Source organism: Nothobranchius furzeri, chromosome 8, assembly GCF_043380555.1.
Source record: "Nothobranchius furzeri strain GRZ-AD chromosome 8, NfurGRZ-RIMD1, whole genome shotgun sequence".
Lineage (NCBI taxonomy): Eukaryota > Metazoa > Chordata > Actinopteri > Cyprinodontiformes > Nothobranchiidae > Nothobranchius > Nothobranchius furzeri.
In genome coordinates, this window is record NC_091748.1 from 66,327,750 (window position 1) to 66,355,125 (window position 27,376).

Sequence of the window (27,376 nt, forward strand, 5' to 3'; positions counted from 1 at the left end):
TGTGGACAGAGTTTTTTTTTAAAAACGAGGTGGTGTGGATGCAAGTTTTTGGAGGGGCGGATATTCGTTAAAAAAAAAACGGCTACGTGTGGACTAGGCCTGAAGGGTCTCAAAACTGAAAACGTACTCAAAGGCCTCATCTCCTGAGACTGGCCATTTGGACTTTGATACGTGGAGGACAGTTTTATTGTCCGATGAGAAGAAATGTAACCTTAATGGTGCTGTTGGTTTCCAACGTTACTGGCATGACATGCAGATCCCACCTGAGATGGAGCACCATCTGGGATCCTTTTTGCTTCAATGGAAAAATGGAGCTTCAAGAGGTGCATGGAGGCCAAACGACTGCTGGCTATGTCCAGATGTTGCAGAAAACATCCCTCATGACTGAGAGCATTTGTTTGTGTGGTAACCACTGGGCTCTTCAACAGGAGAACACTTAAGGACACAATGCCTGCAGGACAAGGGACTTCTTCCCGGAGAATAACTTGGACCATCCTGCATGTTTCCCCTGATCTAAATCCAATTAAGAACCTTTGGAGATGGGCGACAAGGGATGTTTATGAAACTGGACAACAGTTTAAGACAACAGATGCCCTTCGTGTGACCATCTTCACCACTTAAGAGAAAAGTTTCCACTCACCTCATGGAAATGTTTGCATCAAGCAGACCCAACACACTTCTGAAGTGATCAACAATAACGGTGAAGCTTCTTATTAATGAGATTACGTTTAGAGCTTAGATTTCTGTTTTTAAGGAGGTTATGTTTGTTTTGGAGGTGTGGTTTTAAACTTCTGATCAGCTCTAAAACAGCCTTTGTCAGCTTAAGCGTTGTTTTCAACTAACTGCTGCTCAGAAAGTTTTTTGTCTCACTCCCATTTCTCCTTGATGACTGTTGAAGCTCCACTTGGAAACCTGATAAGATCAAACCAGGCAAAATATGATTTTTGGCCCTTTTTCTGGTGTTCTTAAACTTTTGATTGGGACTGTGAAATTAGTAGTAAAACCACACACAACTCAAACCCTCCACATGTGTTTTAAAAGTCCATGTAGCACAACCTCCACGGGGTCTGAACCCATCTCTTCTCGCACATCTTCAACGTCATTTGGTATAATCTTCACTGAAGACTCTTTATTGTCCTTTAAACACAGGGAGATATAAAACACGCCCACTACCCACCATCATATTCAGGACAAGTAAAGAAGATTTGTTTAAATTCAAATCCTCACCTGAGTCTCTACGGTAACTCCTGGGTCAGCAGTGATGGGAGGTCCCAAAGGTGCAGGCTGTTTTTGGTGTCGCTCCAGAGCATCACCGCTAACTTCTGTCACTAATATTTTACAAGTTTCCACCCAGTTAAAAGACTCCCTCTGTGGACAGAAATGGGAGTTTTATAAATATCTGCAGCACAAATGTATGAAAGGATTCGTATCCTTTACCTGCAGCTTTTTGCATGCGTTCATCTCATTTTCAAACACAGATGCATCGTGCTGCAGGAGCATCTGCTCCTCCAGAACCAAGTTGCATGATCTAAAAGAAATCAGACATTTTCTGTGGAGTAAATTCAGAAAAATCTCCCTTCTACTGATTTCTCTGGACCAAGAAATCAAAATTATGTTTTAACACATACACAACAATGGTTAGATGTTATAATAATGTGTAAAACATGTATTATTATATTTACTGTAGAATCAAAGTCTGCACACCTGAAACGGATAACAACTACTAATACCTGGTTATTTGGCTGGAAAGGCTGACCAGTTTCTCAGACAGCATGTTGGCGACCTCATTCAAAGTCCTTAGAGAGACGCCGTCAGGCTCCAGTTCATGGTTCTGCTCCTCACCTTGATCAGGAACCATGACAAGCACCAGATCCAGCATCCACTGAACCAGAGCCATGTGAACAGAATTGACCTGGTAGGAGACAATAAAACTTTATGATCTGACTGTAAATCTCCACAGAACTATTTCTTTAAAACAACCCGAGACTTACATCCTCCCTCAGTTTCTGGTTCTGGTGCTCAGTGAAGATGGACAGACTACTGGTGGTCTCCTGAATGTCTTCTAACACTTTGTTTGTGTGTTTTCTGTTGGAACAACAAAACACAACACTGCCATTTGTCAAAACAATAAAAACTGCAAGGGAGTGTTTGATTACATTCTATAAATTATACAAAACTAAATAAACATTATTCTGATAGACCAGTTTTTACATTTAAACAATAACGTGTCTGAAACAAAGACTTACTGTAAGTCAAGCTTGTTCTCGTCTTTTCTGCTCTCTCTCTGCCCGGAGGGAAAAATCAACAAAGCTTCTTCAGCTAAACTCTGGCCTTTAAACAGCGCTTCCTCCAGCTTAAGCCAATCAGAGAGGGGCATCATTTCAAGCTGTCCAGTCACATCTGAGGTTTTCATTACCCAGAGGTCCAACAACTCCACCAGGGACTTAATCAGTCTGAAGATCCCTAAAACAACACAAGCATTTGTCTAAAGGAGCAGAAGTGGATGACCTCATCATGTGGGAAAGGTAGTAACTGTATGTGACCTCACCACTCTTGTCACTGACTTGAACCTGGAGCAGTTTGAGGAGCTTGGTTACAACCCTGTCCAGGTCATTTAGGGCCTTTTGGCCCTGGAGGGCCCCAGAGTGGGGAGAAGGGTGTCTTTCATAGAGCGTGTGGCTCTTGCATAACCATTTCTCCAGGACTTGGCTGAGTTCGCTCAGTTTCTGCTGACACAAAAGGTGTTTCTCACCCCGATGTTCCTCCCACTGGAGCAATGTCTGCAGGAAGAAAACAGACATCTGTTTACTGGAGTTAATGTTAGATGTTTTCGTTTTTAACAAATCAACAAGACTGGTGCAACAGTGCACACAGCTAAAACGGCATCTCCCTCTAGAAACATTATAACAACAGTTTATCCTAAAATGAAGAGTCACTGATAAAGTCAAATCCGTAACGAAACATTAATAATTCAAGTGATCTTAATATATTTTTGTCAAAAATAAATAACATTCAACTGCCAACAGATGTGAGGATAACACAGATGAAAACGGATGGGTGACGATGATCATTAGAGAAAAAAAGATGTGTTTGATCACAAATCACACCAGAGACGTCACAGATCTAATATATTAAAGTCCCATCAGTTGTCACACACTGGTGTGAAATTTGTCCTCCACATTGGACCCATCCTCGTGGGGAGTGTTGAGCTGCAGACTATTTGGTGCGTATATATGTGAAGGAGATTTTTATCAGACAGATAACACAAACACATGCACAAGTGCATACACACGCACAAGCACACAAACATGCACACACACGTCATACCTCTGACCACTGTTTCAGATCAGCATGAATCTCTTTCACTGATGTTTTTTCGTATTTTGGATCAGGACACCTGGTAAAACCAAAGGTAAAAACCACAGAAAACAAATCATTAATACAGTTTAACGCCCAATTTATAATTCGCTATCTGCGTCGGGACGGAGACACGCAACGCCATTGCATATCTAAGCAAAAGCTCTCCAATGTGCTCGCAGAGAAAGGCGGAGACATGCCCCAAATATGTCCTTCAACGGCGAAAGCAAGCTTGTGATTGGTCAGGACGCTGCGTCCTGTAAATTTGTCAACCGCACCGTCTTTGCCGCTTCAAAAGTCAAGAGATATTTAGCGGCAGACACGGAACAGATTGAAGAATGCATCGTGGAAAAAGTCTAAAAATATGAACGTTTATTCACCCGTGACTGAAGGGGTACAAAGATACACAGCAAGCATTTTATTCAGGGATGGAAAGGATGAGAAACGTGGGTTTAGAGGCGCTGATCGCATGAAGAGGTGGAGGAGAATGATTTGTCCGTGTTAAAAAGTCTCTGAAATACATTAAAACAATGTTAACACAATACACACCAACATGGACCGGATACGTGACTGTAAAAGTGGCAGGATCCCTCCGTCTTCCTGCTAGGGAATTGTTTTAAAACAATCCCCAGCTGACAGAGAAGCGTAAATTAGGCTTTACTAAGACTGGATGTCAGTTTTATTTGACTTAAGGACATTTAACAAAAACAGATTGTCCTCACATCAAACACATCCTCTGGATAATTTTCAGCTTTTCTTACTGATTCTGCATGCTGATGAAGGACAACCACTTGGAGATGCCCTGCTGTATGTCAGTAATCTGAGTACACTGAGCATGCTCAGTCTCCTCCAGCTCAGAGACGAGAGCCATCAGCTGCTCCTTCCAGTAGCTGGTTAACTCGATGATGACATTAAGATCGTCCGTATCCTGCAGCAGGAGAGACATCAGAAAAATAAGACTAACTCAATGATCCATGTTGACGGTATGAAACAGGAAGTGCATCTTTACCTTTGAGGAGAAGTAAAGTAGGCAGTGTTCTGCAGACTTGAACCAGTAATTCTCACTGACATGCAGCTGACGGACCAGATGCAGCTTCTTCACACTGATCACCTAAAGATGAAACTTGATATTTTACTTTAATTGCAGCAAATACTGTTTTAAAGCTGCTGTATGTATGATTACTCAGAAATACATGAAAGGGATTGTCTTATCATGTACTGTGATATTATGTAGGAAATACGTGTTTTTGGCTAACTCCGCCCCCAGTCCCATAGAGCTCAATTCAATTCAAGTTTATTTATATGGCGCCAAATAACAACGAGCGTCATCTCAAGGCACTTCACACAGTAAACTTTCCAATACAGGTCAGTTCATTAAGCCAATCAGTGAAAAGTTTCCCAAATAAGGAACCCAGCAGGTTGCATTGAGTCACTGACTAGTGTCAGAATCTTTACAGCAATCCTCATACTAAGCAAGCATGCAGCAACAGTGGAGAGGAAAACTCCAGAGGATCCTGGCTCAGTATAAGCAGCCATCCACCACAACTCACTGGGGATCAAGAAGACAGAGCAGACACACACACACAAACATACACCATATAAATACCAAGTATTTCTATCTCTACATTGTGACTTCTATGTAGTAAGAGATAAACTTTATGCTCTTTATCTTAGTGAATCTATAATTAATTCAACAGGTGAGCTAGTAGCACATTCCATGGAAAGTAAAATGTTATCAGGAGAGGGAGAATGTTATATGCTTAGCAGTTGTGATGCTGCTGTACTGTTTTGTTGGCTAGAGGAGCACATTCATCAATGAGAGGCATTGCTTTTGGCCTTAAATACAGAAATGAAAATAGGTCAAGATGTGATACGCATGTTGGCCACTAGATGGTGCCATCAGGTAAAAGCAGCTCAGAAAAAAAAAAGATCATTGACATTTGATCCTTTGACAGAGTCTTTCAAATTTCCAAGATTTTGTGCATCCTGTGAAATCCCATGACATCCTTACATTTGTGACAATTACAAATGAAAGACCTAAAGGCACAAATAAACAAACCTTTAGGGCGATGCGTAAGGTGAAGTGCTTCCAGCAGTCGCGCTCCTCAGCCATGCGGAGCAGCTGAGCCTCTAGGCGAGCTCGTTCCCTTTCATACAGCTCATGGTAACCCTGGACAAACCTGAGAAAGAAACTTCTGTCCACTAGCAGGCAGCAGTTTTGTGCCTTTCAGAGACACACTGTTACCTAAAACTATAGTTTTGACTCCTTCTGCCCCCCCACCCCCCCCAAAAAAACCTCTGAAATTAAACTCAGTGATGAAAAATTTGTGCAAATCCAGTTAAAAAAATCAATTTGTCTGCCATGATTCATTGTTGATTAATGCTTCAGAATTAGTCCTAACCAGCAGTCTTGTTTAATGTACATGTGGACTGCAATAAATATTTTATATCTATTAGATTAAAGTTTATAAGTCTGATGAATTTGTTATTTGGACTGAATGAACAGCAGGTAAGACTGACTCTGAGTAGTGAGTCTGCATGATGTCTTCAGACAGTTTGTGGTGAGCGTGCTCCACCTGCTGGGAAACATGTGAATTGTGGTCTCTGGTTTTGGATAGTTCCCTGTGGAGACACACACACACACACACACACACACACACACACACACACACACACACACACACACACACACACACACACACACACACACACGCAGAAAAACACAAATCAGAAAAACACAAATCAGAAAAACACAAATCAGAAAACACAGATCTAATGTTTGCTAGCTAGTATTTAGCCCTTTTAAATAAATGCATGTTTTTATTTTTGATGACAAAAGTAGAATCCGACCAGGACATCTGATCCTGATCTACCTACATGTGTAAATGCTGCATTGACGCCTGGATTCGGCAGACTTCCTCCATGAGGCGGCGGTTCAGAGCCCGCTGAGCCACTGTCTCAGTGTGTAACGCCTTCAGACGACATGGGATTCTATCCAGCAGAGACTGGTACCGCTGTCTTTGATTAAAAACATTAAAAGAAAACAAATCTTTATTATATTACCATTTGGTGTTTAAACTTGAGACAGACATGAACTGCCTCATGAGAGGTTTTAAATGTGTCACCTAAGTTTGGCGAGCACCTGTCCTCTCTCAGCACACTCCACAGTCACCTGTCTGATCAGCTCATGGAAAACAACATTATAGATGTTCTGCTCAACCTTCACCAGCTCAAGCAGACCCTCAAGCTGTGAAACACATCACAGAGTGAGTCTCAGCAATACAACAGGACGTCATTAAGTCATTATACTGCTAGAAGATTCTGTCGGCAGATGAAATGATAAAAACATGTTTCCAGCATCCACAGCAGCAACCTTTCAGTTTAGTGTGCTTTTGCCATACAGGCTTTGTGCAGGTTTCAGGAAGCCACATTTGAAGACCCTTCTTAAGGCCACTTTGATCCAATTTAAGAGCTTACATTCTCAGGATGAAAAGGGGATGTGATCACCTTAGAAACTGTTCTGTCCTAACCTTTTATTGGGACTGAACATCAAAATAACTCTGCTCTGCAAAAGATGAAGGTATTCTGCTAAAACAAACGATGCAGCAAAACTAAACCTGCACTTCCTCATAGCTCAGTCACCCACTAGCTAAAACGGCTCATGTGCATGCCTGAAAGTAGCCCCCTCCCACCCACACACACACAACCACCCAACCGCACGCACGCATGCACACACCCACATGAATGTTGGGGGTTCCACTCATATCAGTCTCATACACAAAAATGCAAAACACCTAGTGAATATTCAAATAATTCTTTCTAAATATTTTCTAATAAAGTAAAGCAGTCTTGCCTATTGAGTCTGTGGTCGTTTTTAAGACCGTTGGACTTTAAATTTAAAGTTTACTTGTTATTTTTAGGGATTTTAAGGCCTTAGTTGTGCAAAGTCTAATTTAAGGCTTTTAAAGATGTGTTAAGGACCCACAAATATGCTGCTGAAATATATATTTTTTTTCTTCCGATGAATGTAAGACTGTAGGCCTGTCAGCTTCGGGAATGAAGCACCTACTTGGCATGGCTGGGTCAGCTCTTCGTTCTGCTGATGCACACCGGCCTTCTCCAGCATGTCATCCATCACCGTCATGAGCTGGACCGCTTCTAGTCGGCCACTGGGCCTCCTGGACACACACATATATCACCAAACAGACTCCCACGACAACGTCAAACACCTTTTTAACCAGCGTTTATCCTATTTTCTTCATACTATTAGTTTGGACTATTTCTAAAACAGGTCCCAATGTTTCCCACTGAAAACAACATGATGAATACTTCTAGGTCTGTTTGATTATTTTATTCTTTTTGGACTCACAAGGATGGAAGAACTCGTAACCTCCGCTCTTGATCCTTCAGCTGAACTGTGAATGCACTGTGGAAACACACAGCCACATAAAACCCAAACTCCACTCTGGCTCAAAGAAGGGCAGGACAGTGACTCACTCGTCATATAACTCCAGACAGCTCAGCCCTTTCTTCTTTACAATGTGATATTCTTCTGGGATGACATGCTCAGAGACACACGTGTTCTGAAAGGCCAGAACAACGATCAGCTTGGGCAAATACATGATTTGATGGCAACAAATGGAAATCATTCAACATCATTCACGCTTCTGAGAGTCAGAACTACATGCACTACCTCTTAATTAGTGTTATAACACATTGACACATTGGTTTTCTACAGTATAAACAAATAAAAGACATGTTTATGCAGCTCACCTGCATGTCCAAAGGATTTTTGACACTCAGTGATGGGAGTGGCCTAGCTGTCCTCTGTGCGTCCACCGCATCACACAGGAAGGAAATGTCCCTGTGGAAGACATTTATATAGAAACTGTCTCCTCAGATTGAGAGATGCACTAAATGTTTAACAGGTGATTCATATCAGCTGATTTTTAGTCAGGTCAGAGCTCTACTGCAACCGGAAATCGGTATCGGGCCTTAAAGGGACTTTTCGGACTTTTGAATTTTTATGCTCGTGATTGCCCCCCTCAGGCCAAAAGCGTAAAGGCAGCTTCAATAGTAGGCTCGTACACGAAGCGCGCATGCTGTACGTGCACACCCCTTAACGAAAATAACAGCTGAGACAGTCCCGTGTGTGTGTGTGGCCCGGAGGACAGAGGACAGGAGAACGCGCAGCTAATTAATTAAATAATTTGGTTCTGTACCTTTCTCTTCAGCACAGCTGACAAAGGTTTATGATGGTTCAGTCCTCCTGCATGCTCAGATCATTCCCTTCCCTTGCTTGAAAAATTGTTCCAAAATGAAAGTTGAACCCACATCTTTTTTATCTGTGAATTCAATGCCGTTCGGCGAGTCTCAAATAAAAATTTGGGCATCTTACTGTAAAAAAATATATACCATTAATGTAAAAAAGAAACTAAATGATCTATGTTCACACCCAGAATCGAACCCAGGTCTTCTGCATGGGAGTCAGACATCTTACAAGGTGAGCTACACTCTAATAACATTCACAGTATCTGTAACTTTTATATCCTTGATGACACCTGAAACAACGTCAAACCAAAGAACGGTTCGGAGCGAAAATGGCTATTTTGTTGCTAATTTGCAGGAAATATCTAGAAGAAAGTTCTACAGAAAGTAGCTAAAGGTCCTCAGAAATGTAGCTAGGTTCATCACTAGGCGTTAGGAACAGCGACAAAGTCGCTGAGTTGGCACTGCCTCTCTCTCTGCTGCTAAAGCTACTGATAGCAAATGCTACGGGCTATGCCTGAGCGTGAACGCGCATGAAGCAGCCTGCTCAACCCGAGCAGCTCTCTTTTTCTGTGATTTTACAGAAAAACAGGCAATCACAGTAAAAATGCCAGGGCTCATTCTACAGGACCAGGGCATTGCAGGAGAATGTATGAAGAAGAAATTTATTATTTCTATACATGTTTTGGCTGTCAAACTTCCATAATGTCCCTTTAAAACCAAACTCAGCGCACCTCCAACTAAGCATAAAGATGACAAACATAAAAGAGGCGATGAAACAACACTTTTGAATCAGTTCCAGCTGCTGACTGTAAATTTGTCCAAACATCACAGCTGCCACAAAAATGTCTGTTGTGGGTCAAACTGACCTGCCAGCTCCCGTCAGCGATGTCGGCTGCTCCAGGAAATATCTGTACTTTTTGCGACCAAGTGGATGATACCAGATTGGATCTGGCCGTCTGATTTCAAAGTTCTGTATAGAAAATGAGCTTGAGAAAAACAACAATACAACATAACAAACGGCCATATTGTTAAAAACTGAGTACATGTAGAATATGTAGGTACATTTTCTCAGTCTAATGAAAGAGGGAGTATAAAAAGGGATGGAACAGCTTGCTGTGGTCTCATGGAGGAAAAACTGCAACGTGCATTTGGAGAAAAAGTTCATTTGAAGACAGTTGAAGGAGCATGAAGTAAAAATGGCTGGTCAAATGTGGGTACTGCAGCCCGTGTTTCAAAACAAACAAGTAACTCTCGCTCCCATTCCACGAGTTTCATGGCTGTTAAGCGCTGCAGCTCAGAGCTAGAAGATTGTAGATAACGAGTAAAGACGAAGTTGATAAGTAGAAAAATACATTTCACTCTGTAATACTGAGCTGCTGGTAATTTAAAAAGTAGCTTTAGAAACTTTTAGACCGACTACTTGTTTCCAATTACCCGTTAGCATTGTTAGCTAATTATTAGCCTCTAGCCTGCTTCATCAGATGATAAAGCGAGACAAAAAGATGCCGTGGCTTCTTACGGGTAAAAAAACAAACAACAACTTTAGGGGTAAGAGAAACAACTTCTGGGTCTCTCCTGTTTACAACAACAACTCAGCCGGTGTAGAATTTTAATTATTGTAAATTCATGTCAATAATACCCGGTTCACACTGTAGGATTGTTAAACTTGGACGATTCTCAGAACACACGCACACTTGTGGTGATATAAAAAGTCACGGATTTACCAGTTGTAGTCCTACAGTGTGTGGTATGCATACACATTACAAATACATCACACTACACACTGTAACGTCCAGAAATGGTAAATTTTCACCTACATATTGACTACATGCCACCGGTCATCTACAGACAACGTTCCATTCTGTAAAGTGGATTTTACATTCTATCTTCCAACAAGCCAGAAGATTCTGCAGTCCTTGTTGACATTCAGGGGGGACAAGATGTCAGCCTATGTTCCCAAACAAAGCTTGCTTTTGATTAGACAGCAGGATGGCACACTCTCATGAAAGATGAACTTTTACAACTCATAAGTTAAATAATCATGAAATAAACATATGGTTGAATGAACAAATGCTATATGAATAATAATATTAATGTTTGAATAATCTGTGATTAATTCAATGAAGTTGAAATGAATTTTAATATTACAATGAAACATTTGGTGTTATGATCAGTAATGTTTGGTTTAACAAGTGAATCACTATCTACACTCATACACAATGTTCATTAGAGATAAATTAAAGTTAATGTCACTGCACATAAAGATTCTTTATCCACAGAACTAGAACATTCTTGTATCTGGAATAGACGTGTGTTCTGAGGTTTGTTTGTAAACACCTCTGGACCTCTTTTGTCCTGATTGGCCATGCAATCATAACATGGGAATATTAAAACAATCACTTGCGGAGTGATCCAGTTAGTTTTTGAGCAGAACTCCGGACTGGCCACCGGGGGAAAACTCTCTAACCACCGCAACTCTTGACAAGCTGTCAAAACCTACACGCTACAGCTGACACAGCAGAACAGTTCCTTCAGCTATTCAGAAACAGCCGTTCTAGATGCAAACGATTTCATCTATCTGTTGTGATCTGGGAGACGACTCTGGACCGACCTGGTCGTACTGCGGTCTTTTCTACGAACTTCGGTACCTTGGGGTCACCAGACCCCCGACATCTCGGATCCGAAGGAGAGTATCCTCAGGGGTACGTAGAACACAGCAAGATTGCGTCTGGTGCCCTTTTGATAAGAACCAACTTCATAGTTTAATGTAAACCAAATTATTTTCACACCCTGAACAAAGTTTCTTCTAGATACAAGGTTCTGATAAGCACACACCACTCAATCATCATACATCACATCCCATCCACGTATCCATCACATTTGTCTTATCTAACTTGTCTTGTTTTTAATTTGTTTAGAAAATATATTTCTTACTTTTTATAAACCCGACTCTGTCTGAATCGATACGAAGTGTGGTTGATCACTGAAAAAGCAAAGAATCCTAATTCTTTTGATTAAACATTCAAAGACCAATCAGAGTGATACTCTATATAGAATATCACAGCTTATTGGTCATAAGTAAAGGTAATATATTAAGCTTAAAAGCAACATATTCACACCCTTCTACAACACAAACCAATTTCACACACAAACATTCCTTGGTCAGATAGGAAATCTCGCAAGATCCAATGCAACTTTGGAGTAAACATGGCAGAGGAGGAGCATGTTGCAGTCTTTCATCACTTCAGTTCAGATTATCTAAACATCAAATTCAACGGGCAGCACATGTTTGACCTCCAAACTCAGACCAAGACAATACAAAACATTTGATTACCCCGATTTATGATTGAAGCTGCTGTCTCAATGTACTTTGAAGCAGACACACGATAGGAATATCCTAGAAGATTTTCTTTAGAGCAATTGCGGTATTCAGGGGTGTCCTTAAGAATGTTGGAAGGGTAGGATCACGTTAAGAATCAGCACAAGTTTCCTGCCATGTGAGCCGGACTTAAGGTGTACACTAAATACCTTACAGTGGCGGTGATGTGCAATGAGGCTCTTGGTGCTCCTGTTACAGATGGAGGAGGTGAGGTTGACCATGAGCTCATGTGGGATCCTCTGGGGTCTGGCAGGAAGAAGCTGGTTGTTTTCTCTCCCTGGTTGAGCTTGGATCTTTAGATCTGCCACCATCAGACACATAAGAAGCATCTTAACAAGCTGAATCAAAACCGGTGACATTTAAATTTCAGAGTGATACAAAACACTACAAGCTCTAATTAAATATTTAATGGACTGTTTATACAAAAGTTTCCTACTGTGATGGATTAGAATTTACACCACCACTTAATTTTTTTCAGTGAAAGACTGTTTAGGATGTCCATTAAAGGAAATGTTTCCATCTTTATATGACTATTGTTCACCAAGCTCCTCTTTCCCCCATTTCGACTGAAGTCACTAGTGTGAGCATGTAGTGGCAAATATAAAAAGCAGTGAGTACTCTTGGCTCAGAAAGCCAACAGTTAACGATGAAATATTAGTAAATATAAATGAATGAATGTGTAATAATGAACATCTTAAATATGAAGTGTTAAAGCTCTTTGCATCTTCTCTGGCCCAGCTGTAAGTTCAGGCCTCGATTGCACCTGTGAGTGCAGACAACCGGCTTGTTTGATTTGGTGAGGTTTCAAGCAGATCCCCACTGCTGCTGCCTGTTGTCCTTGTTGCTGGCTTGGCTCATTTTGAATAAAAAAAAATACTTTTGAGCTGCGTAATTGTGTTGTGGCAAACAAGGGGTGGGGCAGGTTGGGAAGGCTGAATTTCCTGATTGATGTGTGAAAATCTCCTATATGTAAATTAAGTGAACAAAATAATCACAAAATTCCTTAAAACTATTTATTGTGTCAGCATGTTTCTTAGAGAACAGACATTTTAGGTATAAATGAGAAAAAAACAAAAGTTGCACAACAGCAGGGGGCCAGTTCCCCCACTAGATCGCTCCTGTGGCCCAAAGAGCTAGGTCATAACCAAATTAACATGTATGTCTATGGTCATAAGACAACTACAGTAATATATCACATCCCTGTTTAGTCCAAGCGAATGTGGGGAAAGTTGGCTGTTTTCTATCTAAACTTGTTTATGCCTGCTAGTGTTTAGGGCTAGCTTGAGTAAGCTAGCAGCAAGACTAAAGAGTAAAAATGCTGCTGGAACTTTTTCTCACGAAAGAACACTAATTCATTAGTGTGCAACGTTAAGTAGAAACACAAACTTGGTGTGACGGTGAGTTCATTGTTTATGAATGCACCTGTTAGCGAAGCAGCTCCGCCATGTTTAACGTGCACCAAGCATCGGATGGATGTGAATAATTTACCGTCGCGGGAGGAGTCCGGTGGCCTCTCCGGTCTCCGTGAACTTGACGCCAAACGAGCTCTCGTCGACTCTGACATGTTTCCTTACTTTCCGGTGAAAGACTCACTAAGTTTGAGACACTTCCCAAATCATGCGGAGACGAGCGTAGTTTGTTTGACGCCGCAGCCTCTACTACCTGGTGCTGTTGCTATGGAAACGCATTGCCTCTCACTCATTGGTTGGTCAGATGCGCTCCTCAGGAAGTATTTTCTGTCATATTGATGTTGTAAAGGTCACAAAGGTTACAGCATCACTAAGCTGTTTGTTTTTCCTTCTTTTACTCACGTTTCCCTATTTTTTTTTACATAAGCAACTGTATAAAAATATCTAAATATACACGTATTTCAATGTTATATATCCTTTCAATAAATTTAAGATAAGCCACGGAAAAATGTCAAACATTAAAATTGATGAATGTAACTATAATTCAAATATTGCCATGAACAATACAGGTTTGTCAAAAAACATTTACCTACAACCCAAAGGGTTTGGAGTGTTTTGGCTTAAAAATTACACCAGTAATAAATTGTAGTAAATTATAGTTTTTATCATTTTTGTCGCACACACACACCATTAGAATCTGCATCTCTGTGAATTATCTGTTTTATTTTTGTTTCTTGCATCCTGACTTTGGTTTGGGATAATTTCCTTTCATGAGGCTCATTGCTTCATTAATTTGTGCGTGCGCGTTTGTGTGTGTGTGTGTGTGTGTGTGTGTGTGTGTGTGTGTGTGTGTGTGTGTGTGTGTGTGTGTGGGATTAGGGGGTGTAGCCCCCCTGCTCAAAGCCACGCTCCAGTCTCTAACTGTCTCATCTGTGATGGAGGCTGTGGATGGTACTCCAGCATGAACAGAGGAGAAGTGTACATCAAGTGGGTCTGGAGTTGACAACAGCTGAGCCGCTTCAGGCAGAAACAGAAAAATCCAAAAGAAGACAGATCTGCTGCTGATGAGTCTTAAATACAACAAACAGGATGATTTCCAGCCATGAAAATGTATTTTATTCTCCATCATTTTTTTGATTTTCTCATCTTCACACTTTTTGTCTCTTTGCTTGTAGTGATTGATGGTAAGTGACTGCTCCTGTTAAGTTTTAGCTGCTGCTCATTATTCGCTTCAGAAGTGTAATCTAATGTCATGCTGTATTGTGATAAACTTGCACGTTGTATAATTTACACCAGACACTTTCTGGATAGTCATTCAGCTAAAACCTGAGAGATAGAGTTGACATGAGGAGATCCTGTGACCACCCAGTGAGCTATTTGCATTCTCTAAGTCCTGCAGACAAACTAAATCAAAACGTGCTGTTTTTATCCAGATTGCTGCAAAACCTCAAAGGTAAAATCCATAAAAATTGCATAAAATAGGATGTGAGTTCCTGCATTTTTAATCAGATCTATGTTATGAGTGTGCATCTTGATCAGTTCCTGCTCAGAATTTCAATGACATGACTGCGGAGTGACATCATGCTTAGATTATTCTCCTCTGGAAAGCTAAAGATGACTAAAAGAGAATCCGACAATACAAGGGCTGCTCAGAGTGACCCGTGGAAAGCATCCAAGAACTGTCAGGGGAGGTTGTGGACATGTGATTGCACATGTCGCCGTTTCTGTCTGAAACACCTTGAAACATTATTTCTTCTTATCTCCACTGAAACAGACACATGCAGCAGCAACATGCATCAGTGCAGAGGCGATGTCAGGAGCCCCACATGTGCCATTTTAGGACCTTTAGAAAAGACCAAACAAAGCCCCTCAGAAGTGATTTACATATGAAGGAGCCTCGCTTGCAGCGGGAGGGGATGTGAGCTGGGCTGGAGCGCTGCCCCTGGCTCTGGAAAACAGAAAGAATTCCAGATTCTAGAAAACATCACCAAAAATATTTTTTATTAACAGCTGAACTCCTTACTGCTGAGGCTTGAATGCACCTCTCTGTTAGATCTGAGCTGATCTGAATTTAAAGGCTGATCCGTGCTGTAATGAGGACTAAAGTAGGCTTATGTTTGGTGCATCACCGCTGATACTCCTGATCTTCATCACATCCTGCACTCTGAGTCCAAGTCTAGACACGTCTCAGCCGCTCCTGAGGGATCCTGCTGGTTGTTTATAAAATTAACTGACCTCCTCCACCAATGACAATCAACGTCTGAACTGGAGATGATGGAGCACAGATGTGCTTTTCAACATCTTAACAGCCTCTTAGCCTGATTGCTCTTTTGAATGACTGTCACCTTTTTGGGATCACTGGAACCGTTTTAGCTCAAATCAACTGAACAAAATGAGTTTTTATCTTTCTTAAACCCGTCACACAAAACACTCAAGATCTCCATCTGATAATCATGTCCTGCTTTCAAGGCTCTTCAAAACGTGCTGAAGCGTGATTGTCAGTCTAATAGAAACACTCCAGCAGATCTGAAGCCTCCTTTCTGTCTCATAATGTTTCTTCTATATTCCGCTCTTAAGCCCCATTCCCACCTGTACCGGGTCGGCCCGGGCCGGGTAGCATAGGTTGTTTACATATCTGGGTGGCCTGGAATTTTCCCGGGCCAACCAAGGCTCATTCTCGGCCCTCTTCCCGAGGGGTACTGCTTCAGGCCGACCAGGGCCAACACACCCACTGCTGACAGCAAATTCACACCTTCCATTAGAGCAAGCCTCTGATTGGTGGGTAGAATCAGCCCATTCACACCTTCCATTAGAGCAAGCCTCTGAGTGGTGGGTAGAATCAGCCCACATGGGCTTAAGGCAAGGATGTGTGGAATCAACCCGGCCAGGCTGGGGCCGACTGGGGCTACCCGGCCCAGGCCGACCCGGTACAGGTGGGAATGGGGCTATAGTTTGTCCGTTTTAAGGATCCATGCAGGAAGCTGTTTTTTGTTTTCTAGCTGTTGAAGCTGCAGGGGAGGATGTCCCACAGCAAACATATCAATGACCTTAAAGAACAAGTCATCTTCAAATCAACTTTTTTTGCTGATAAACTGCATACGTGAGTGTCTAATCGAGCTGTACACATGTGTAGTCAACAATTTGGCTCATCTTAGTTCAAATTTTTTTTTTTTTTTAAATCTTTTATTTCATTCACAATGTATAAAATAAACACAAACAAATACAGGATACATTAACATATTGAAAAAAAACATTTGAATGAAAAGGAGCAGACAGAAGAAAAAATCTTATGATTTCTGCCCCTTTTTACGAAATAAAATTATCCGCCAAACAAACAAAATATAACCTCGGTCACTTTATAATATTTTCACGTCTAATCTTTGACATTATAATTCTTCTTTTCATAATTACTAAATACATTAGATTTTATACATTTTTTAAATATTGCAAGTGTAGTTGATTCTTTAAATTCCTTGTTAATGGCATTCCACAATCTTACACCATTTACAGAAATGTTACATTCCCTCACTTTGGTTCTGAATCTAGGTTTCTCAAAGACATCAGTTCCTTTTAACATGTACCCACTTACTCTCTTATGAAACATTTTCTGAATATTAGTTGGTAGATTACTCGTATTCGCTCTGTACATTATTTGCAATATTTTCCACTCTACCAAGTCAGGAAATTTCAGTATTTTGTATCTAATGAATAATTGATTAGTGTGATCTCTATAGTTACTGTTATTAATGATTCTCAATGCTCTTTTTTGCAAAATGATCAATGGTTGTGTAAAAGTTTTGCAAGTGGCTCCCCAAATTTCTAAACAATAAAATAAATATGGTTCAATCAGTGAGTGATACAATGTTAACAACCCCGACAAATTTAGTAGAAACTTGACTCTATATAATACCCCTATGGCTTTGGCAATTTTCCCCTTTATATAACCTACATGTGATTTCCACGTGAGACTCTCATCGAACATGACTCCAAGAAATTTGGTTTCTTTTACCCTTTGAATTTCCATTCCATCTATCATTAAAGATACATCACAGCTTTTTTTGTTATTAAACAGTATATAGTTTGTTTTGTTCAGGTTCAGTGACAGTCTATTTATATCAAACCATTTTTTAACTTTAATCAATTCACTGTTTATCACTTGAGTTACTTCATGTATATTTAATCCTGAATAAAACAATGTAGTATCATCCGCAAATAAAACTGTGCCAAGTAAATTCGACACATTTACCAGGTCATTAATAAACAATATGAACAGTTTAGGTCCGAGGACTGACCCTTGTGGTACACCATAATAAATATCTTTTAATTCAGATTTAGCATTATTTATTTGAACAAACTGTTTTCTATTGCGTAAATAACTATTAACCCATTGATGCGCCACCCCTCTTATTCCATACCGGTGTAATTTAAGAAGTAACCTTGAGTGATCAATGTCATCAAATGCCTTTTTTAAGTCAATAAAAACACTAATGAAATGGTTTTTATTGTCAATTGCTGATGAAATTTTATCTACTAAATCCATAACTGCCATTGCTGTTGAATGTTTGGTCCTAAAGCCATACTGTTCATGATTTAAAATTGAATTTTCGTCAATGAATTTGTCCAACCTTAATGCAAACACTTTTTCTAATATTTTGGAAAACTGTGGAAGCAGTGACACTGGCCTGTAATTAGTGAAACTCTGTTTATCACCGCTCTTAAATAATGGAACCACCTTGGCAATTTTCATTAAATCAGGGAAGACTCCTGTAGATAGTGACAGATTACAGATGTAAGTGAATGGTTCAATAACAGATTCAATTATAGCTTTTACAGTCACCATGTCCAGATCATCACAATCAGTTGATCTTTTGCTTCCCCAGTTTTTTACAATGTTTCTTATTTCTTGTTGATCTACTTTGTCAAGGAGAATACTATTGACATTTCTAGGTATTGTATTCATTGTATCGTGAATTATTGGTTTGCTTTCCACCAGACTCCTTCCTACATTTATAAAAAAATCATTGAATTCATTAGAAATTTCTTTAACTTCATAAATGTCTTTATTGTCCTTTACAAAGTAGTTTGGGAGTCTCGCATTTGTATTATCTCTGTTAATCACATTATTTATTATTCCCCATGTAGTCTTGATGTTTTCTTTGTTCTTATTCAATAGCTCACCATAGTATTCTTTCTTCTGTTTTCTAATTATTGTTACTAATTTATTTTTATATTTTTTATATCTGTCTTCGGCTTCCTTTGTTTGTAACTTTAAGAATCTCATATACAGACTATTTTTTTTGGCACATGCATTTTTAATTCCATTAGTCATCCATGGTTGGTTGTCCCTTTTACCTGTTATTTTAATTAATTTACAACTACTGTTAAACGATTTCAGCAGTATTTTCATGAAGGATGTATATGCATTGTTCACATCACTGACATAGACTTCCGTCCAGTTCTGCATTTTAAGATCTTTATTTAGGTCCTCCAGGGCTTTAACTGATTTATTTCTTTTATAATTAATACAATTATGTTTTATGATATTTTTATTGTTATTGTGATATTTAGACACTACGAAAATAGGTAAATGATCACTAATATCTGTCATCAATATCCCAGTTTTAACAACGTCCTCCTTTCTATTAGTGAATATATTATCAATTATTGTTGCACTTTCGGTTGTGATCCTGGTAGGTTTGTTTATCAAAGGAACCAAACCTAAACTATATATCATATCAAAAAAATCACTTGATGTTCTAAGAGCCACAGGATGTTCTAAGTTAATGTTAAAGTCCCCACACATAAACAATGTTTTGTTTTTAATATGATCCACAAACTCATTTATTTTATCTGTAAATGACCTGATGCAAGAACCGGGTGCTCTATATACACAACTGATTATTATATTTTTTGATGTGTCATTGATAATTTCCACTGTTACCATTTCCATAACATTATCTTCCATCATAGTCATTTTCTTATCTAATTTACATTTTAAATCATTGTTAATGTACAGGGCAACACCACCACCCCTTTTATTTATTCTATTTACAAAATGAAGTTCATACCCTTCTATTTGTACTTCAGTCATCCTTTCATCATAAAGCCAAGTCTCAGTAATGGCAATGACTTTGAATTTACTTTTAAATTTACCTAAATAGTCCTTTATTGTTGACATCTTGGAAACTAAACTTCTACTGTTTATGTGTATGATTGATAATGAATCATTGTTAGTTAACCCACTATTTAGCTGATCTTCTGCATAATAATTATTATTTATATTTAACTCAAATAAACTTTCGTCTATTTTACTGTCAAGTTCATATATTTTCTCATGGGAATCCATTTATTCTTTATGAATTCATTTGTAGTTCCATATCCATTGTTAAACTGTTTCCACTATCCATTATTTAGTCAGTGCTACACAATAAATCATCTTTTACCCTGCAACACTTCCAGATCTTTCAACTCTTTGATCATTTTTGCATTTAGACCTTCTTGCTCTCTAATCCATACAACACCATTTCTTGTCCACGTGGCTGTGATTTTTTTTTGTTTTCTCAGCACCCTTGCTTCTTTGGCTATTGTTTCATTCTTTTTCGTCAGGTGTTCATTTATGTACACATTTGTACCTTTCAGTTTTTTTGCTTGCCTCAACAACTCATTTCTGTACTTCCTACTGGTAAATCGCACTATGATGACTGGTTTAAATTTGTCTGCCTTTCTCGGAAGGGTATGACAGATTGATATTGCATCACTTTGGATATGAATGTTCTTACTGTGCAAGAAGCTCAACACTTGTTGTTCTAGTGACTGGAGTTCTTCCTGTGGAGCATCCTCAGTTGTGTTTCTATCTCCAGTAACTCTGGCATAAGTCCTATGTCTTGTTTCCAAACCAGTTATCACCAAGTCTTCCCTTCTGGTATACTGCTCCAGTTCATCCACCCTCTGTTCCAATACCATGATCTTCTTGTCCTTTTCTGCAAGCTTGAATTTCAGTGTCTTAACCTCATCCATTAATGACAGTAGTTGATCCTGTTGTACTGTTAGCTTAGACAGCTCGGCTGACATAAAATTCAATGATTTTTTAATTTCCTCCATATCTTCCTCGAGTTTCTCTGTTTTTCTAGGAGGGGCCATTGTATTAGGCTTACCTCTCTCTCAGTCCTGGTTGCCGGTGAATCTGGAGCCTGGAGCCCCAGGCTGAGCCTGATTGTTGGATCAGGTGGCTGGTATTGAGGTGATGGTGGAACCTGGCTACTGTGCCTGAAGGCTGCTGGTGGAGCCTGGCTGCCTAAAACTGTCAGTGTTCCTCAGATAAAAACACTGCAATACATTTTAATTTAAATCTGCCATCGCTATTGGCCAAGGGGTACCCTATGATTTTAGCTGGTACATTATGATGTCACAATGTTGTTGTGAGCCTGGCCGTTTCTCAATACTCAAGGACGCTAATACGTTCTTGTGTACTAGACAAGTATGTTCTTGGCAAGGACACCAAAATGTCTGTTTTACCGAATACAGGAGGACAAGAACGGCAAGTGCTGCTTCTTGCTACGGTTAAAAAATGACCTGACAAAAATAAAAGTCTAATTTGTTCCTTAAAAAAGAAAAATAAATGTATTATTTGCATTATATTTGGAATACTTTGATCAAAGCTGACAAAATTCTACCATTTCCTGCACTCTAATTAACTAAAAAAGTAAATTTGTCATTAGAACAGAGCTAGAGTGCTTTTATTTTAATAGTGGGTTAGCTAATAAGCATTTTTAGGGATCATGAAGAGTAAAACTCTAATGCACACAGCAAAATTTACAGGTTACACACAAATATTTACAATAACAGACAGCTTTATATTGTTTTATTTGTGACTGTAATATAAAACATGACAGTTAATAGCTTTTTCCTCTGTTGTTCGGAGTTTAACTGTTTGCCATACAATGCATTACGGCAAACTTTGCTCTCCCAAGTCCAACGAACTTGCCATCATGCAGGATTGGAATAGTCCTTGGGCCGTCGTTGATGACGTTTCCCAAGGATGTGAGTACAAAAGTTCGGACAACTATGCATATTAAGAAACGGCCCCTGTGTGTGTGTGTGTGTGTGTGTGTGTGTGTGTGTGTGTGTGTGTGTGTGTGTGTGTGTGTGTGTGTGTGTGTGTGTGTGTGTGTGTGTGTGTGTGTGTGTGTGTGTGTGTGTGTGTGTGTGTGTGTGTGTGTGTGTGTGTGTGCGTGTGTGTATTTGTTAGCAGCTCTGCCCTCTCAGTCTGCCAGGCAACAGCATTTGTAGCATTTTTCAAACAGGAAGTGGGAGTGAAGTAAGACTCTAGTAGGGCGTGACTTGCTCATTAAAGAATGATTGAGTAATTTTGCAGCATGTGACAGTTCAACAGTTCAATTTTTAGTTTACTTTTGTGACTATAGCCTCTTTTATAAGACACACCATGCCAGCATGGCGTTGTGCGACACTTGCGGCATTTGTTCTGCCTCGCTTGGTAGTAATATTGCAGTAATGGTCTGTCTTATGTGCCCTGGTGCAACAGAGGCAGATGTCATGATGACATGGGGAGTTATTGCTGAGCTCCGGCTGGCAAATTTATTGAAAATGAAAGTAAACACAGGCAATAAGGTTTGCTTTTGAACAAAATCAGCTGAGATGGCAAACTGAAGCGCCGCGGCGCTCCATGAGCCTCTCTGTTAGAGCTGAAGCTCAGATCACCAGAGAGGGACTGATGGGGACAGACACCTTTAGGAGCTGCTTGTTAAAAAAACGTAACGATCACGGCTTTAATTGCAATAAAAAGCAAGTTATGTCCAAGATAAACGGAAGTCTGCGGCAGCACAGAGACCGCCTCCATACCCTCTTTATGCCGCCATCACCTAATCTTTTGTAAGATTGCCACGATTGCGCCACATTACCGCCACGATCTGATCTTATAAACGACCTTTATCCTCCCCAGGGAGCCACAGCAAATCCCATTTTGCAAACGCTATGGTCCTGAAAAAACAGCTTATATGATTTTTAGAGGGGTTACACCAAAGTTACTCTAAGGTGTGGCCCAGGGGCCACTTGAGGCCCTTGGTAGAATTTTGTCTCTCCTGCAAACTGTTGGTGCAGATGGAAACGTTTATTATATATATATTTAATATTATATGTTCCAGTAAAATAAATGTTTTTACTTGGTTAAATCTAATCCAAAGTATTAGGTTTTTCAGCTTCATCTTAAATCGAACCACAAACCCTCACTGACTTCGTGAAAGTCCAGACTTGTGAGAATCATCCGTAAATGTTAACACTATTAATGAAGAAAAAGTGGCCCAAAACTCTTTTCTACTTCTATTTGTTTATTTAAGGATCCCCATTAGTCTTCGCCATGGTGAAGACTATTCTTCATTTACAATAGTACGTATACAGTGTAAGATAAATAACATACAAAACATTTAAACAAACATATCAATTGACAAGAAAATTCAGCAAAGATAAAAATCATTCAAATAAGAAAATAAAATACCCCCCCCCCCCCCCCCCCCACACACACACACACACACAGGCCAGTTAATAACTATAGAAAACTAATTAAAAAACCCACATCAGTCACTTAGTTTTAAATTATTATGTATGACCAAAGTCTTAAGAATTTTTTGGGAACCTGCCATGATCATTTATTAATTTATTAATGCCACTCCTGGAGGCAGAATATTCCAATATGAAACAGCTCTGTAAATGACTGTTCTCTTCAGGGCATTAGTTTTTGGCAGTGGAAGGGTAAAGGTTAATTGGGAGGCTACATGTCTCTTACATGTCGGTAGCAACTTTGTGAACAAACTAAAAGGTTTATGTGATATCCAAGTTTTCTGCAAAGAGATAATCAGGCTACATCCTAATCTGTCATTTACCTTCATCCAGGACAACCCGTGGTGCATCCAGTTGATACTGGCTCTATGAGGACAACCGAGAGCTAGCCTTGCAGCTCTATTCTGAGCTCTCTGTAGTTTATCCACGTCCGTTTTAACTGCACTTAAATCTACAAAGTTTTACAGATATGTTCTACAAAAACAAAAAACTCTTCTTTTCATTAAATTATTATACATGTATTGCAATATTGTACTGCTTTTAAAAAAACCTAAATATTTTTAGAGGTAGAAAAGAACTACTAAGAAGTATCGTGAGTACTTTCAAGTTGTTGATTTTGGCTTGTGTAGAAAAGTTTGGACACCCCTGGTTCACACAAAAAGCTTTAGAGTTGTTAAGCCTTTGGTTTTGCACAAGCAAGCTGTGAACATAGTGAAATAAATATGATTATTTACACACATTTCTTAGTCAAACATGGTGGAAATGCAACATTATAAAATTCATAATGCAGGGGCATCATGTGGCATAAACAGACTCAAGGACGGTTTGTTTTCATTGATGCAAACAAGTGTGGAAAAGCAGATTATTCTACAGATTCTTACAGATACATTTATTTTAGCAGTTTTATTTTAATTTCTCACCAAAGAACGACTATCTTTACTTATTGATTCACACTTCAGCTCATTTATTATCGTTTGTTTGTTTCAGGAGGTGCTGCCCTGATGCCCTGCTTCCATTTGATCTATGGCTGAGATGAATAATTCTTGTAGCTGTGAGAAAAACATCAGAACCACTGTTTTATTTTGTTTTCAGGCACATCTCATGACAAGCATCCAGCTGTGGACCATTGCTTCCCAAATCCGTGCCAAAACCAGGCTATATGCCGGAACCGCGGGAACGGATACTCTTGCTTCTGCGTGCCAGGCTTCCAAGGCGCTCGCTGCCAGATAGATGTGAACGAGTGTGTTTCACAGCCCTGCAGAAACGGAGCCACCTGCGTGGACAGAGTGGGCCGATTTTCCTGCGTGTGTTCTCCTGGATTCACAGGTGAGATAAGTTCACAAAGAAATGCACCAAATTAAAACATCCACGTGATGCTAAAAGGGAGCAACTTAGCTGTTTAAATGGGAAATCTTTGATCTTTCCAGATGTTTTAACTAAATGCATCTCAGTGAGAATGGATCGAGGTGTGTAATGCATTAACGCATTAATAAACATGTACGTCTGGATGAAACAGAAAATTGTATTGTTGTAGCATCTCTGTAGGAAGGAAGAGTTCTTTTCTATGAAAAGCCTTCTCCTTCTGCTTTGCTGGATTATCAGATGATCATTCTGAACACAACACGACTATTATCAGGTTTAAAGACGAACAGCTGCAGAAAGAAGCTTTGCTGTGATATAAAAGAGAAATCCACACATGATCACAGCCGGTCCACATGAAAGCCCTGCTTTTTCTTTGTCTGCCTCCGACATCTCGACTGTTTTGATGTTCCCAGGGACCACATGTGAGGTCCAGACTGACGAGTGTCAGTCAGAGCCATGTCAAAACGGTGGTCGTTGTCATAGCTACGCCGAGGGCTTCAGATGCACCTGCCTCCCTGGTTTCCAAGGACACCGGTGCGAAATCAACACTGATGAGTGCCAAGAGCAGCCGTGCCAAAACGGGGCCGTGTGCATCGATGGGGTGAATGAGTAAGGAAATTAACACCTGAAGACAAGATTCTCTCTTTAAAAAGAGACCAAAGGAAATGCTTAAAACCAATTACTGATAAGAGCACGTGATCGTCTCAGGTACAGCTGTGACTGCTCACACACAGGCTTCACTGGCCGACACTGTGAGACGCCCTTGTCACAGTGCCACTCTGATCCCTGCATCAACATCGCCACCTGCAGGGACAACCACGGGAACTACACCTGTGAGTGCAGGCCTGGTGAGTGATGTAAAATATTTGCATTCATGTGTTTGGCAGACGCTTTTATCCAGAGCAAGATATGAACGAGAATTAATCGAACACTAGTCAGCCTCTGTCAGAGGAAGAGAAGAAATAGTGCAAACAGCGAGGGCAGTGCACAGAGTGCTGCAGAGGAAGGGAATGGAAGCACTGGGTAAGGGATGCTCTCTGAAGAGTTGGGACGCCCCAGTTCTGGTAGGCTTGGTACATCATCCCACATAATGGAATGACACAGGAAACATCTGGAGAAGGCTTGCCAACTCGCCTGTGACGACCGGAGTGAACGAGTCATGACGGTAGCTTTTGCACGAGCAATCGAGTAGATTGGAGCTGCTTCATTCAGGAATGTGTTGGGCTTTTATCCAAGTCAGAGAGAACAAAACACATTCACACGTGTGTGTGTGTGTGTGTGTGTGTGTGTGTGTGTGTACCCATTTCTTCCTGACTTTGATCTCATAACAGGGTTTGAGGGGCGGCACTGTGAGATCCACATCGGTGAGTGCAGCAGCAGCAGCAGGCCCTGCATGCATGGCGGCAGCTGCATTGAGAGGTCATGGCAGGACTTGGACGGCGCTGAGCCAGAAGGAAATCCCCCGAGTCAAGCTGCAGGCTTCACCTGCCTCTGTCCTCCAGGAACAACAGGTAGCTTCTCTAAAACCAGAGTCACGAGTCACTTTTAGATTTGATTCAGTTTCATCTGCTGTTCGTTTAGTTGTGAGTTGTAGTATAAACCATGTAAAATGATGAAAAAGTAAATAACGTAATTATTTTAAGGCACACAAACAGTAACAGGAAGGTAAGTTTTTAGTTGTAAGACGCTTTTGTCTCCGTGCTCATTAGAGAAGCTCCTGTGGTGTTAAGGTTTTGATCTGTTCTCGGATCAGAACCGTGTTCTAAAAACGGACTCCCCGCCGGCCGCAGTAGCACTGACTCAGTAAGGTGGACAAATAGCATTAGCTTAATCCCCAGGATCTGGCTTTGCCGGTCTCCTGACTGGACCTGTTCAGCCCTAGCAAGTACACAAGTGCTGCAGGAACGGCCGGGACCGACTCAAACTAATATGGTGCAATAAGATGGTTCTGGGGCAGTTCTGGGGGCAAACGTGTCAGCATGATGTGGACATCTGCTCCATGGATTCTGGGGATTTTGATGCTCGGGACAGGTAATTTGTTTTTGTGTGAATAGTTTCTGTAAAGCTGTTATGTAAGGCTGATTCACCTTCTGTTAGCAGTAAAAACACAAGACCCCAACCTAAGAAGGGTTTGGGACTAAAACGTTTTTGTTTTACAGCAGGGATTTAATTTGGTGTTTTGTTCTGCTGTTTATCTCCATGCTGGGGACAAGAATTGACAAACATGTCTGACGTTATAGTCACATTTATGAATGTGAACCTTTGTAGGAACGAGGAAACGTTTGAAAATGTGTTGAAAACAAATGAAAAAGTGACTTTTTCTGATATTTGTCTGCTGACAGGTTCCTTCTGCCAGAACCTGATGAACTCATGTGAATCCAGTCCTTGCCAGAATGGCGGCAGATGTGAGAACCAAGATGGAGGCTATATTTGTCACTGCCCGAAACAGAGTCATGATGGAGTTCTGTACGGAGGAGCCAGCTGTGATGTGAAGTTGGTGGGCTGTGAGGGCCACGAGTGCCAGAACCAGGGCTCCTGCTCCCCGTTCCTGCTGGATGACACCCATGGATACACCTGTTCTTGCACACCTGGATACACTGGACCACTCTGTTACACCCCGACCACGTTCTCCTTCGAGCGCAGAGGGTACTTGTTGTTGCACAACCCCTTGTTGGATCCTGAATTAACCTGCAACATCACATTGAGCTTCAAGACCGTTTTACCCAGAGCATTGCTGTTCCAGCGGAACATCAGGGGGCTGCTGCTGAGTTTGGAGCTGGAGGGGGGGCAGCTACGCCTCACACTCAGGAGGGAGGACTCAGACGGGGCTGAAGCAGAAAGTCAGATCCTGGAGTTTCCACACAACGTCACAGATGGAGAGTGGCATTCTGTAGAGGCTGTGCTCACAAACTGGGCCCTCAGCCTTAAACTGCTGGATGATGCTGGGATCTGTGGAGACCAGTCCTGCTACAGAAAGGTGCTCGTCCAAAGAACCATAGTGGGACAAGAGGCTTCTCCTCAAAAC

General features: G+C 40.6%; 2 protein-coding genes across 11 annotated transcripts in view; one reads left to right on the forward strand and one right to left on the reverse strand.

Moving 5' to 3' along the window:
• axdnd1 (axonemal dynein light chain domain containing 1) overlaps positions 1–13,697 on the reverse strand; it is an 18,136-nt gene extending 4,439 nt beyond the window's left edge. The window contains exons 1-21 of one of the 7 annotated variants that reach the window (XR_011521412.1): positions 13,430–13,697; positions 12,157–12,308; positions 9,495–9,598; positions 8,131–8,221; positions 7,855–7,940; positions 7,727–7,783; positions 7,427–7,535; positions 6,483–6,604; positions 6,235–6,375; positions 5,878–5,979; positions 5,417–5,537; positions 4,367–4,468; positions 4,119–4,285; positions 3,328–3,397; positions 2,549–2,780; positions 2,247–2,463; positions 1,992–2,085; positions 1,731–1,912; positions 1,438–1,528; positions 1,228–1,368; positions 1,057–1,137 (exon numbers count right to left, since the gene is read on the reverse strand). Coding sequence is in view for 5 of the 7 variants with exons in the window: in XM_015970883.3 (XP_015826369.3) it covers positions 1,057–1,137; positions 1,228–1,368; positions 1,438–1,528; positions 1,731–1,912; positions 1,992–2,085; positions 2,247–2,463; positions 2,549–2,780; positions 3,328–3,397; positions 4,119–4,285; positions 4,367–4,468; positions 5,417–5,537; positions 5,878–5,979; positions 6,235–6,375; positions 6,483–6,604; positions 7,427–7,535; positions 7,727–7,783; positions 7,855–7,940; positions 8,131–8,221; positions 9,495–9,598; positions 12,157–12,308; positions 13,430–13,571 (2,604 nt within the window). In the remaining 2 variants the exon portion in view is untranslated. The remainder of the gene's footprint in view (positions 1–1,056; positions 1,138–1,227; positions 1,369–1,437; positions 1,529–1,730; positions 1,913–1,991; positions 2,086–2,246; positions 2,464–2,548; positions 2,781–3,327; positions 3,398–4,118; positions 4,286–4,366; positions 4,469–5,416; positions 5,538–5,877; positions 5,980–6,234; positions 6,376–6,482; positions 6,605–7,426; positions 7,536–7,726; positions 7,784–7,854; positions 7,941–8,130; positions 8,222–9,494; positions 9,599–12,156; positions 12,309–13,429) is intronic. The other 6 variants (XM_015970883.3, XM_015970882.3, XM_015970884.3 and 3 more) reach the window with 6 other exon arrangements.
• Positions 13,698–14,320: 623 nt separating this feature from the next.
• Positions 14,321–27,376, forward strand: part of crb1 (crumbs cell polarity complex component 1) — a 31,106-nt gene continuing 18,050 nt past the window's right edge. Inside the window, exons 1-6 of one of the 4 annotated variants that reach the window (XM_015970889.3) lie at positions 14,321–14,600; positions 24,082–24,315; positions 24,765–24,960; positions 25,060–25,199; positions 25,683–25,862; positions 26,694–27,376. The exon at positions 26,694–27,376 is cut by the window's right edge and continues 274 nt beyond it. In XM_015970889.3, coding sequence (XP_015826375.3) covers positions 14,519–14,600; positions 24,082–24,315; positions 24,765–24,960; positions 25,060–25,199; positions 25,683–25,862; positions 26,694–27,376 — 1,515 coding nt within the window. In that variant the 5' untranslated portion in view covers positions 14,321–14,518. Of the gene's footprint in view, positions 14,601–24,081; positions 24,316–24,764; positions 24,961–25,059; positions 25,200–25,682; positions 25,863–26,217; positions 26,383–26,693 lie in introns of those variants that run through there. The other 3 variants (XM_015970890.3, XM_070554231.1, XM_070554232.1) reach the window with 3 other exon arrangements.